Source organism: Garra rufa, chromosome 19, assembly GCF_049309525.1.
Source record: "Garra rufa chromosome 19, GarRuf1.0, whole genome shotgun sequence".
In the NCBI taxonomy this organism is placed as follows: Eukaryota; Metazoa; Chordata; class Actinopteri; order Cypriniformes; family Cyprinidae; genus Garra; species Garra rufa.
The window spans coordinates 41,217,190-41,230,490 of NC_133379.1; the positions used below are offsets into that span (position 1 = coordinate 41,217,190).

Here is a 13,301-nt window from a genome sequence, read left to right on the forward strand (position 1 = left end):
CATAAAATCACATTTTCTTTCTTTGTTTGCAGTCAAACTGGGAAGATCCAGATGTTATTAAAATATAAAATTATTATTTTCTTTTAAATATATCTATATATATAGTGCATTTATTTTTATTTATTAACTTTAGTTTATTTAGGTTTGCACAAGTTATTTGGTATTTCAAGTTAAACTGAACCAAATATTTTAAATAAAATGAAATAAGTTAAAGCATATTTTTGTATTTTATTTTTTTTATTTTATATTATACATTTCAAACCTCTGTTCATGAGTCTAAGTGGGTGTTGATGTTTTATATTATAATTTTCTTGTTAGTTTGATTTTGGATATTTTGTATTTTTTGATTTTGAAGTTGTATTCATTTGTTTTAAGTTTTTTTTTATATATCTATATAGTTTTTTACTTATTTTTATTTGTTTTAGTTACTTTAGTACTTTAACTTAAAGAAAATTTGAAATATTGCTGAATATTGCTTTTTTAAAAATATTTATCTGAAATATTTTTTACAGTTTTAGTTTTCTGTAATAAACCTGTTTAAAATCTTCATGTCCCATTGAAAAAATCTTATTTTCTTTCTTGGTTTGCAGTCAAACTGGGAAGATCCAGACGCTGGTGTTTCCAGTGATGTACCTTAATGAGGTAAAGTTTTAGAAATTCATCATCAATATTTTTCTGCAAGGCTTTTAAAGGATGTCAAGGTTGTTTACATGTGAGAACGTGTTGCTGCTGAGTTCAAATAGTTCAAAAAGCACAGCGCTTGGGTTCAAAGGTCCCAGTTCCCAGCAAATGAACCGAAAAACCTCACTTTTACTCACATAAAAAAAAATACACTGCTGCTCAAAAGTTTGGGATCACTAAGATTTTAATGTTTTTAAAGAAGCTTACCATGTTTATTTGGTTTACATGTTTATTAAAAATATAGAAAAAACAGTAATATTATGAAATATTATTGCAATTTAAAACTGTGGTTTTCTATTTTAATATACTTTATAATACAATTTATTTCTGTGACGCAAAGCTGAATTTTCAGCATCATTACTGCAGTTTTCAGCGTCACATGATCCTTCAGAAATCATTCTAATATACTGATTTATTATCAATGCTGGAAACAGTTGTGCTTCTTTGGAACTTTTAATATTTTTTCAGGATACTTTGATGAATATAAAGTTAAAAAGAACAGCATTTATTCAAAATAGGAATCTTTTGTAACAATACAAGTCTTTACTATCACTTTTTATCAATTTAACACATCCTTGCTGAATAAAGGTATTAATTTCTTTCAAACAAAGACAAAAAGAAAAATGCACTGACCCCAAAATTTGAACGGTCGTGTATATTTTTACAAAATATTTCCATTTTAATGAAATGTTTAATCGAATTTATTTATGTTCTTTGAAGAATCCTGAAATATATTAAGAAGCACAACTGTTTCTAACATTGATAATAAATCAGCATATTAGAATGATTTCTGAAGGATCATGTGACACTGAAGACTGGAGTAATGATGCTTTTAATTTTAATTTTAAAACGTATTAAAACAGAAAACCATTATTTTAAATTGCAAGATTATTTCACAATAGTACACTTTTTTCGGTATTTTTAATCAAATAAATGCAGCCTTGATGAGTAGAAAAGACGTCATTAAAAACATTAAAAATCCTAACTTTTAAGTGGCGGTGCATTTTTGTTTATTTTTCACAAAATGTAACCATATAATAATTTATCTCTAATTTGCTAAGTGCAACTATATTCATGAAGGTATTAAGATATTCTAAATATTAACATTAGAATTTTCTGTAAAGCTGCTCAGTTTAGACGGATTTAAAAGAAAACTCTTTCTTGCATGTTTGTTTGTTTGTTTGTTTATTTTTTTCAATCTGTTTTGAACTCATGTTTGTGATAAGGAAGTTCAAAGCATTTGCTTTACGTTCCAAGCACAGGGCAAGACTTTCAGGGGCTTTTTCATCACGTCTGGATGGACAGATTGTGCATTTGTTGCTTTGTTGAGATGCTAAATTGGGTGAAAGGTGCAACAGATAAAGTGTCCAAACATGATGCAAAATATAAATGAACCTTTGAACGACCCAAGCCGTGAAAGTAATCAGACAGACGTGATGCATCAGTTTAACTCGTGTTTAAAACTAGTCTTAGCATTAGATGATTAGATGAAAATTCTCTGGGTAAAAGGCCACTCGAATGAGATCTTAACTCTAAAGCCGTTATTTTGAGATCACATTATCAGACAGGATGTCCAGCAGAGCAACAAAGAGCCTGAGCAGGGAATTTGAAAGTGTTTTTCTTCATTTCTGTCTCTTCTTATCTTCTAAACGCTGCTATCCTGTTTCCAGAGCGTCTTTATTGACGAGGAATCTGCCCAGAAGCTGCATTCGGTTGTTACAGAGGCTAATGTGATTGTCAACATCCCCTTCATAGTGATCAGTGCGGGCATCTTACTGGGCGTCATCTTCATCGTGTTCATGTGCCGACAGCAGACGCCGACGGTGAGGCTCACACATCGCTTACTAAAATAAAATAAAATAATAATAAAATTGTGGCTTGAAATAAAGCTGCTATAAAAAAAAGAGATATATTTATGGGTCAAAGATGAAAAGGGGTTTAAGAATTAAAGCAATGTGTAATTGATGTTTTTCAAAAAAATGTAAAAGTTTTCTGTTTAAATAAAATGCATTTTTGTTTTTGTTTTTCAGAGCAAAAAATAAATATCATTCATTATTCCTTAATTTACAGAAAACATCCACTAAAAAGGAATTTGTTGTAACAATCTTGTCAGGCATATTTACAACAAAAATCAGTTTCTGACATACTAAAAGACAAATTACTAACTCGCCCCAAATATTAATTAGCTGTAATTCTACATTTAAAAAATTTGCCATATATATATATATATATATATATATATTCAGCTCAACTTTAACTTGAAATTGTGACAAATATATTGTACAGCAGAATGTACTTATGTGTATTATTATATATATATTCTCAAAGTAGTAGTAATTGTAGTAATAATAATAATAATAATAATAAATAATAATAAAGGGATAATTACACTATTTTGATTGCATGCTTTAATTTTGAAAGTCAAAATTGAAAGAAATTGCTCAACTTTCATGTGATTACATTTGAAAAGATTCAATTGTTAATGTTTTATGATTGTAATAAATTCAAATTTTAGAAAAAAGTAAACAGACAACATAAACAATTTCATTCACAAATAAACAAATAAAAACATTTTATATGGATATATTATTGAAAAAGATGTAAAGACGTTAAAGTTAAAGTTTTAGAAATTCAGTTGATTAGGCATGTTTTCAGATTGTTGCAGTTTAATTAAAACATTAAAATGGAATCTAAAGAAAATTGAAATGGAATTTGAGAACAATAAAAACAGATTATACAGGGTCCTTCAAAATATATTTTTGTGCAATTTGTAATAAACTGTATAGGTTTTTTTATGATTTCAAATAATTATGCCTTTTGTTTATAATTTAATTTAACCATTGAAACAGAGTCCAGAAATGATTAAAAAAAAGTCATTTAGACTAAAAAAAATGTTAATGTTATTTAATTTTATTCAATTTTTGTAAATAAATTTCATTTATAAATAACTAAATAAAAACATTTTATATGGTTATACTATTGTCAAAAATGTAAAGAAGTTGTTAAAGTTGTAGAAATTCAATTGATTTGACATGTTTTAATATTATTACAATTTAAATAAACCATTAAAGTGGAATCCAAAAAAAAAAAATCTAAATGGAATTGAGGAATGATTTCATAGGGTCCTAAAATATATTTTTTGCACAATTTGTAGTAAACAGTATAGGTTTTATGATTGCAACTAAGTATTTTTTTTTGTTTATAACATAATTTAACCATTAAACAGAGTCCAGAAATAATAAAACTGAAAAAAGAAGAGAATTCAGACAAAAAACAAAAACAAAAAAATAAAATATAAAATCACAGGTATATTTGTAGCAATGGCCAAAAATATATTGCATGTGTCAAAATTATAGATTTTTCATTTATGCCAAAAATCATTTGGATATTATGTAAAGATCATGTTCCATGAAGACATTTTGTACATTTCCTGCTGTAAATATATCAAAACTTAATTTTTGATTAGTAATATACATTTCTAAGAGCTTCATTAAGACAACTTTAAAGGCGATTTTCTCAATTTTTGCACCCTCAGATTCCAGATTTTCAAGTAGTTGTATCTCAGCAAAAACATTGTCCTATTCTAACAAAATATTAATTAAAAAATTGACCCTTATGACCCTTATTTGTGGTCCAAAGCCACTTGATTCACATTTGATTCCAATAGACCATTGACTAGTTAACCTCATGATCTTCTAATAAGCGCAAAAAATGCACAGCACACATAAATATTGCAGAAAGCTTTAAACATTTCATTGCAGCACATTCTGTGATTGCATTTCTCCACTAAGGCCACATCAAATGCTGACTGTAACTTCATTTGCTGTGTTTTAAACAGTTTTTTTTTCTTCTCAGAGCACCGAGGCCGAGCGCGAGCCCCTGCTTTCATCATAATCTCTGCAGACATCGTGATGAACTAACATGCGTTGAGACATTGAGCTTGATTTCATTTTCAGACGGCCAGAGTCAGTTCAAGGAGCATCGGTGCGTGCGACAGACGACTCAAAGTGCAAAGTCTGTCTCGGGTCACCTGGCCTCAGATCCAGGTCTTTCAAATGTGTTTTTAATGCATTTATTGCTTCAGATGATTGATTGAGAATCACGGAAACAAAGGCGTGTCCAAGCCAGCCAATGAGATTCATGTGCCAAACTCAACCATATACCAGAAAACACTAATAGAATGACAGCAGACGTGATGCAACGCGTTACACATCAGCGTTCGAGATCTAGATGTGGCCCGTACACATCACAACCGTATTAATACACTTACGCAATTGCAATGAGCTCATCTGGCAAATACACTGACAGCGGTGCCAATTCATGCTGATTTCAGTACCAATGTATGTTTTATGTCAATAATGTGCCACACGCATTTTAAAATCACGAAATCTTTTTTTTTTTTAATGACCAGATATATTTGCACTTTCTCCTCTGCCATACTAAGTGATTTTCTCCGATGCAAACCAAGATTTTAATGGTACATTTGCTCAACGTTGTTTTTAGAGCCAATTAATAACACGTTTACAATATTATGACCATAATCGCTCATTTAAACTCTAAAATGACAGCCTTTTTATGGAAGCCTGTTTCCACCACTAAGTAAAAAAAGGGTAATTGTGACTTTTCATCTCACAATTCGGACCTTTTTCTCGCAATTTCAGGTTTCCATCTCACAATTCTAGCTTTTTTTTTCCAGAACTGTAAGATAGAAACACTCAATTGCAAGTTATAAAGTCAGAATTGTGGAATATAAATTTGCAATTCTGACTTTTTTTCTCGCAATAAACAGTTTGTATCTCATAATTCTGACTTTTTCCGCAGAACTTTGAGATATAAACACAATTGCGAGTTATAAAATCAGAATTGTGGGATATAAACTGGCAATTCTAACTTTTTTTCTTGCAATAGCATCTTTTGCAAAACTGTGAGATATAAACGCACAATTGCGAATCAGTATTGCTAGATATAAAGAACTGTGGAAAATAAACTTGCAATTTTGCTTGCTTACATCTTGCAATTTGAACTTTTTTGCAGAATTATGAGATATTGCGAGTTATAAAGTCAGATTTGTGGGATATTCAGACTTTTTACTTTTACTTTTAGACTTTATGTTCACAGAATTGTGAGTTTATATCTCACCATTTTGACTTTTAAAGACTCGCAGTTGCGAGTTTATATCACAATTCTGACTTCATTCAAATTTTACTTTATAATTTGCTATTGTGAGTTTATATCTCGCAATTCTAAGAAAAAAAAAGCCAGAATTGTGAGATAACAATAACCTTTTTTTTTTTTTTTTTTTTGCATAGTGTCAGAAATGGGCTACCATAAATTTTTCAGTGTTGAATTAATGCAGTTTCACAGTATTAGCGCAGCATTGAGAAGACTCAGCTTGAACGTTTCAGGTTCCTCAATATATTCAATGTCGATTTAGTTCATTGACATGCACTGATCGGTCTGGTTTTTATTGTTATGTTTATTAAACCTCAAGTCCTGCGTAGTTCATTTCATAGTTAATTGTTTTATTCTTGTAGGTGTTTAGTTTGGGTTTTTAGGTTTGAAAAGGGAAAAGTTGATTTACTACACCAAACCTGTGGGTTTGATCTGAAACTGTGGTCTGATCGGCTTGGCAGGCTGGAAATGTTCATTAAATCTCAGTTACGATGATTGAGAAATGATAATGTGAATGTGAAGTGTGTTCATGAATTATGAATAAAGACCCAGTGATGATGTTTGCTAAAACCAGACTTATTTAGGTTTTAAAAAGGAATGTTCATGATTGATTCCATGTTTTAAAATTCAGTTTTTATGCATTTATTTCATCAAGTGAGCATTTTTAGTTTGTTTTCCTTAAAAAAATATTGCACTATCAATGTAACAAAAATAATGAGACAAACAATAAAACATTTTAACATAAAAAAATAAAAATAAAATAAAAGCATGTTACACCATCTCACTTTATGTGTCTGTTATTTACAAAATAAATACGTCCCGATTCTTCCGGAAGCTGCAGCGGAAAATGAAATAGATTTGCTACAGATTCTTTTGCCATGGGTGTTTGTATTTGATCAGATCAAACATCTCGGCCTCATTGAATCTGAATCAGAAACTAGAGATGCAAAGTTCATATTTTACACATTTATCAAGATCTGTACAACTATAAAACATCGCTGATAAAACTGGAGCTCTTGTAGACTTGTTCCTGAGAGGTTTCTGACGAGGTGAACGTGTCAAGAACAGGCCGGGTCATATTTTCAGCCCAAAATCAAATAAATTATTTAACAGTTCTGATTTTGGAGGTTAATATGACCTGGGCATTTCTTGGTGAGATTCACCTGAAGAATACAGTCTTGAGAGGTGTATCTGAAAATCCTCTGCTGTCTTTAGATGTTCTGTTAGATTGATGTAGGTCTTGATGTTTGAGAAATCAATTTTGATTTGGTGTCAGAACCATGGCCTCAGTCACGCCTGTTGGGCTTTATTGAAGGAGCACGTGTTTCTCCTGAAAGAGAGAGGAAGCAGGTATGTTAAACTTAAACAGTCACCCGAAAATATGACAGTCATAAAAAATACAAATGTAAAATGTGAGAAAACATTTCCTGCTTGTGCTGAAGTGTAGCAGTTGCTGATTCACGCAGCGGTTAAAGTTTTCTGTGATAAACGTTTATCTGTCTTTACAGCGTAAGGTTCAGGTTTCTGTGTAAAAAGTGTTTTTGCGATTAGGGCTGCATGTCTATTAAATCCTGTCATGAGGCGCCGCACACATCTGACAAAATGAAGTCAATCGCTTGTGTTGAATCCATTTCCAATACGATTTGGTTTTGAATGGCTCACTTATTGAGTCACAATGTGAATCGCTTATATGTTATTTCATGATAAATTCATGCTTGTTTTTATGCGATATTTTGCGATAAATTCGCATTTGCAAAAGTGTCAAAAATCCCTTACATGAAACACAGTACACTCCTGACAAAATGAAGCAAATCCCATGTTTAAATCTGTTTCTAATACGATTTGGATTTGAATCGCTCACAGTCATTAAGTAGATTGTTTTGTAATATATATATACATTATTTATAGCGTTATTTTGCTGTAAATTCGTGTTTGAATCATCAATCATCAAATGCGATTCAGCTTTTTAAATAAATTCACATTTTTCAGAGTGTAAAAAATCCCTAATGAAGCGCCGTACACACCTGACAAAACATTTAAATCAGTTTTTCATGATTCAGTTTTGAATTGCTTGCGTATTAAGTCATAATGTAGATTGTTTATATGTTTTATATAGCGTTATTTAATGGTATGTTTGTGCTTCTCAAAGCGCCAAACTGAAGCGAAACATGTTTGAATCATAAAATGCGATTCAGCTTTTTTTTCATCTGTATTGAATTACAAAGTAGATTGCTTTTATGCCGACACAATCATATACTCAGCTAACAATTTTTGGTTGGCAATGTTAGCGTTTGGTTCCCAGAACAATCCCTTTAGTTTAGGGGAATGTTCCGGAACCTTCTGGGAACATTCCCAGAACATTGCTAACCTAAAGGGAACATTCAATTTACGTTAAGAAAACGTTCCTGGCTAACCTACATGCAACGTTCTGGAAACATTCCCTTTAGATTATTTTAAAAAAGAACCTACAGGGAACGTTCTTTTTTGGTTACCAAAAAGATAACCAAATGGGAACCATATGAGAACCTTAGGGGAATGTTCTGTGTTTGCTGGGATTACGATAAACTGGCGTTTCTCAGAGCATCAAAAATCCCTTATAAACTATTAATCCCTTATCCCTATTTTTTTAAGAGCCAAAATCAAGTGAATCACGTATTTAAATCATCAAATGCTATTCAGCTTTGAATCGCACCCGTATTGAATCACAATCTAGATTGTTTTTATGGTGAGATTGGTGACACAATCATATAGCGATAAATTGGCATTTCTCAGAGCATCAAAAATCCCTAATAAGGCGCCATACACTCTTAACAAAATTAAGTGAATTGCTGTTTAAATCCGTTCCTAATACGATTTGAATTCTTGCAGCGCCAAAACGACGACATAATCATATATCAGATATGGCACGACAAATTAGCGTTTTTCAGAGCGCCAGAAATCCCTTGTGAGGCACTGTACAAACTTGACAAAACGAAATGAATCGCGTGTTTGAATCACTCCAAAAACGATTCGGTTTTGAATCACGCTACTATAGATTGTTTTCATGTCGACATAAGCATAGCAATATTTCGCGGCAAAGCATTTCTCAGAGCGCCAAAAATCTCTTGTAAGTCGCCTTACAAACTTGACAACACGAAGCGAATCACGTGAATCACTTTCAAATACGATTCGCTTTTGAATCGCTCGTGTATTCACGCTACTGTAGATTGTTTTTATATCGACATAACCATATAGCAATATTTTGCGACAAATTCGCGTTTCTCAGAGCGCCAGAAACACCTTGTGAGGCACCGTACAAACTTGACCAAACGAAACGAATCGCGTGTTTGAATCACTCCAAAACGATTCGGTTTTGAATCGCTCGTGTATTGAATCACGCTACTGTAGATTGTTTTCATGTCGACATAAGCATAGCAATATTTCGCTGCAAAGCATTTCGCAGAGCGCCAAAAATCTCTAGTAAGTCGCCTTACAAACTTGAGAACACGAAGCGAATCACGTGAATCACTTTCAAATACGATTCGCTTTTGAATCGCGCGTATTGTCTTGTTTTATTGGCTGTTAAATATACCCGCATTTTAAAGGATAAACATTTTATCACAATCACGTGAATATTTCAACTTTGATTTGAGTGGATGTTCATTATTAAATATGTCTCGTTGGAGGGAAAACATCAAGCGTCAGTAAGTAGGCCTATTATTGTTTATAAACTGATGAGGTAGATTCTGTCTTTTTTTTTTTTTTTTTTGGTGTTAGTTTGTGCCCATAATCCTGTTTTATCGATTACCCAAATTAGTTTTTATAATATCACAATTTCAAAAGATGGTCAAGATGTCAAAACTGACGCCCTCAAAACTGTCAATCAATGGCTCCGACTTAAATTGTACGACAATCAAGTTCGTTCTCATTTTATCGTACAAATGTTAATGTCTGCTGCACCTTTCATATAAGTACTTCAACAAAAACAGCCTATTTGATAACATTTTACTATAAGTTATCATTTGTTTACCTTGGTTCATACTTAATATTTAGTATTTAATGTATACACCAAGGGTCTGATTGTCCTGTACATGTGGCAGAATTGCCAATAAAGTTGACTTTAACTTGACTTTGATACTAACTTGAAATTTTTTTTACTAAATAAATAAGTTATATATATATATGTATATGTATATGTGTATATATATATATATATATATATATATATATATATATATATACATATATGTATATGTGTGTGTGTGTGTGTGTGTGTGTGTGTATGTAACTTAAATGTATAAAATGTGATATATAACAATAAAATGTATATAATATGGAAAAAAGTTAATAAAATACAGCTTTTTTAATGTTAGTTGTCAATTTTAGCATTTTTTTTATACTGACAGAGAAATAAAAAAAATGGATATTTGTATTTTTTTTTTTCAAATAAATGAAAAAAAAACAGGAATTCGTATTTCATATTAGTGGAAGTTGAATATTCAAGCTGTTTATCCATTTTCTGTCCCTGTGCATTTTCCATTTTCAAAGTTTACTGCTTTCAGACTAAAAAAAACAAAAAACATGAACGCAATGTACACAGACCCTGTCTATTTTTTATTTTATATATATATGGTGTTTGGTGATGTCGGTCACCTGCAGTAGTTGGTTCCGCACTCATAGTGATCTCTGCATCCAGAACCCACGGGTTTCAGAGTGTTCCATCTCCATAGTAATGAGCGTTTGGCCCGATGGATGAGTCCGCTTGCCCAGTCATTGTCAATGGGTGCCGTCTGGACCTACAAACAGGCAGAGAGAGTGTGTGTCAGACCGAGACGGTCAGCTTTCATCATGCCCAGTGCTGCCAACTTAGTAACTTTGCTGCTAGATTTAGTGACAAATTTAGCCATTTCTAGTTTACGAGTTTTGCTGGTTTGTTTTTGGATTAAGAATTCTGATTTCCTGCAATTCTTTATTTTTATGAGTTTTTATGTTACAGTTTTGACTTTTTTTTTCTTTGAATTCTGAGTCTATATTTTGCAATTATGAAAGCACATTTCTGCCATTGAATAAAAATAAACACAGGTAAATAAAAAAAAATAATTTAATGCATTTTTCTCTTAATATTGACCATATATTTTTTATTCTTTGTTAATGTCTTACAATTTAGTTTTTTTCCCAACATGGAATAAAAAAAAATTAAAGAAGTAATTGCATTATTTTATTTTTATTTTTTTATTGCAGTTGCAAGTTTATATCTCAGATTTCAAACATTTTTTTTTCAAAATATCTTGCAATTTTAGCCTTTTTCCCTTAGAATTGCAATTAAAAATGGAAAAATAAACTCAATTGCAAAAAAAGGTCAGAATTGAACAAATTTAATTAAATTTTTTCTCTTAATATTGACCTTTTGTTTCAGAATTCTTTGTTTATGTTTTACAATTTATTTATGTTTTCCAACATGGAATACAAATTATTTTTGCTGCATTTGCACGTTTATGTCTCGGAATTCAAACATTTATTCTCAAAACATCTTGCAATTTTGACGTTTTTTTAGAATTGCAATTTAAAAAATGGAAAAATAAATGCAATTGCAAAGAACGGTCAGAATTGATTTTTTATTTAATGTAACTTTTTCTCTTAATATTGACCATTTATTTCAGTATTCTTTGTTTACAATTTAGTTTTTTTTCCAACATGGAATAAAAAAAAATATTTAAAAAGTTTTTTTTAATTGCAGTTGCAAGTTATTATCTCAGAATTAAATATTTTTTCTAAAGATATTTTGTAATTTTGACTTTTTTTTTAGAATGGAGAAATAAACTCAATTGCAAAAGAAAAGGTCAGAATTGGAAGACAAAAATAGTCTTTTTAATTTAATATAAATTTTACTCTTTTCTTTATTCCATGGCAGAAATGGGCCTCCATAATGAGATGAAATGACAATGTTTAATAAGTAATCTTCCTTGAAAATTGGAAAAGAAATGATGTCCCAAATTTACAAATTTAGACACTCAGTCTGCTAAATTTAGAAAGCTGTCAAGGTCGGTCAAACCCCAAATATTTGCTCTGCGAGTGACATTGAGCGACTTCAGACAATGATTTACAGAAGCGTCACAGTACATGTGCAAACAAAAGCAGCGGGCAGAACAAAACAGGCCGTCCCGCAGCATCGTCTTACAATCGCAGGAAACTGATGTGATGAAAGCCGTGTTATTCCAGCTGGACGAAACATTTCACATGCACATCACCAGATCATCCTGTTTTAGAAGCAACAACTGACTCCAGATCAGCTGAGACTGTGTTTTATGACTGACGCTGATTGTCTGATTTGTGTAATAAGAGTAAACCCATATGGCATAATAAATAAATAAATTCAAATATTTTTCAAAATATACAAAAATAAATTTGCAAAAAGTATATTTAAAAATATATTATTGTAAAAAGTGACCATTGCTATTTTGAAATGTAATTATATATATATATATATATATATATATATATATATTTGCCTCCATATATTTTAAATGAAGAAAATACATTTTCTAAGAAAATAAATACGATTTTAGTGTAATTCTTTGTAAAACCGACTAGCATTTTCTAGTACCAATCAAGTTTTATTTATTTAGCACTTTTCCAAACATATTAGTGCAGTTCAAAGTGCTTTACAGGCAATTGAAATGTTTAAAAATTAACAAATTAAATTAGATACAGTCATTTAGAACCAGTGTTGAAAAAAATTGCTGAAGTATAAAAACAATAATAATGTATATATAAAAATAAAAAAATAAATAAATGCATGACTAAATAGATAAAAAGTTATATATATATATATATAGATAGATAGATAGATAGATAGATAGATAGATAGTTAAAAGATAAAAAGAGATATTAAATTTAGATTTAAAACTTGAAATGAAAGTGAAAATGGTTTCAGCACCAGATTTTCCTGTGTATTAGAGAGATTATTTCGTCACTGATGGTGTCAAATTGTTGATAGTGAGATGCTGTACCTGTAAGGCCAGGAGCAGAGACAGCAGAGCGGTCAGGACGAGCAGACGCTGGGTCACCGGCATAATCTTTAGTCTTTTGTTGAAGGTCTATCAGTGAGACAGAGCCCGAGCTGGACGCGCTTTATATGAGGCTGATAAGACTATCAGAGATCAATGATCAGCAGAAATGAGGACGAGTCCACGTCTGCGAGGGTGACCAGACCTTTATCAAACCCACCGCTAATGAGAAATCATATCAAACACAGTGAGCTGGAGGCCGAGAGTCAAATACACACCAATCAAACAGATGAGCAGCTTCACCTTAGTCACTCAGATCACTCTCCTGTTCTGATTTGTGTTGGTGTTCACCTGCTCAAAGTCCAAGCTGAGCGCTGATCGCGATTCCCACACCGTTCTCAATCAGGAATCTGCTTTTACAAGAAAATATACTGTTAGAATAATCAAAATATCATTTTTTAC

The 13,301-nt window shown here is 31.3% G+C and overlaps 2 protein-coding genes across 2 annotated transcripts in view; one reads left to right on the top strand and one right to left on the bottom strand.

The window, feature by feature from the left end:
- The window catches only part of scarb2c (scavenger receptor class B, member 2c), a 25,040-nt gene extending 18,403 nt beyond the window's left edge, over window positions 1-6,637 (top strand). The window contains exons 10-12 of the mRNA XM_073824278.1: window positions 591-642; window positions 2,352-2,504; window positions 4,537-6,637. Coding sequence (XP_073680379.1) covers window positions 591-642; window positions 2,352-2,504; window positions 4,537-4,575 — 244 coding nt within the window. The 3' untranslated portion in view covers window positions 4,576-6,637. The remainder of the gene's footprint in view (window positions 1-590; window positions 643-2,351; window positions 2,505-4,536) is intronic.
- An 84-nt stretch (window positions 6,638-6,721) lies between these two features.
- Window positions 6,722-13,073, bottom strand: LOC141292274 (liver-expressed antimicrobial peptide 2-like). Its single transcript, XM_073824279.1, has 3 exons — window positions 12,843-13,073; window positions 10,486-10,628; window positions 6,722-7,183 (listed from the first exon to the last, which is right to left on the bottom strand). The coding sequence occupies exons 1-3, from the start codon at window positions 12,903-12,905 to the stop codon at window positions 7,144-7,146; spliced, it is 246 nt and encodes an 81-aa protein (XP_073680380.1). The 5' UTR covers window positions 12,906-13,073; the 3' UTR covers window positions 6,722-7,143.
- Between the last annotated feature and the right edge of the window lie 228 nt (window positions 13,074-13,301).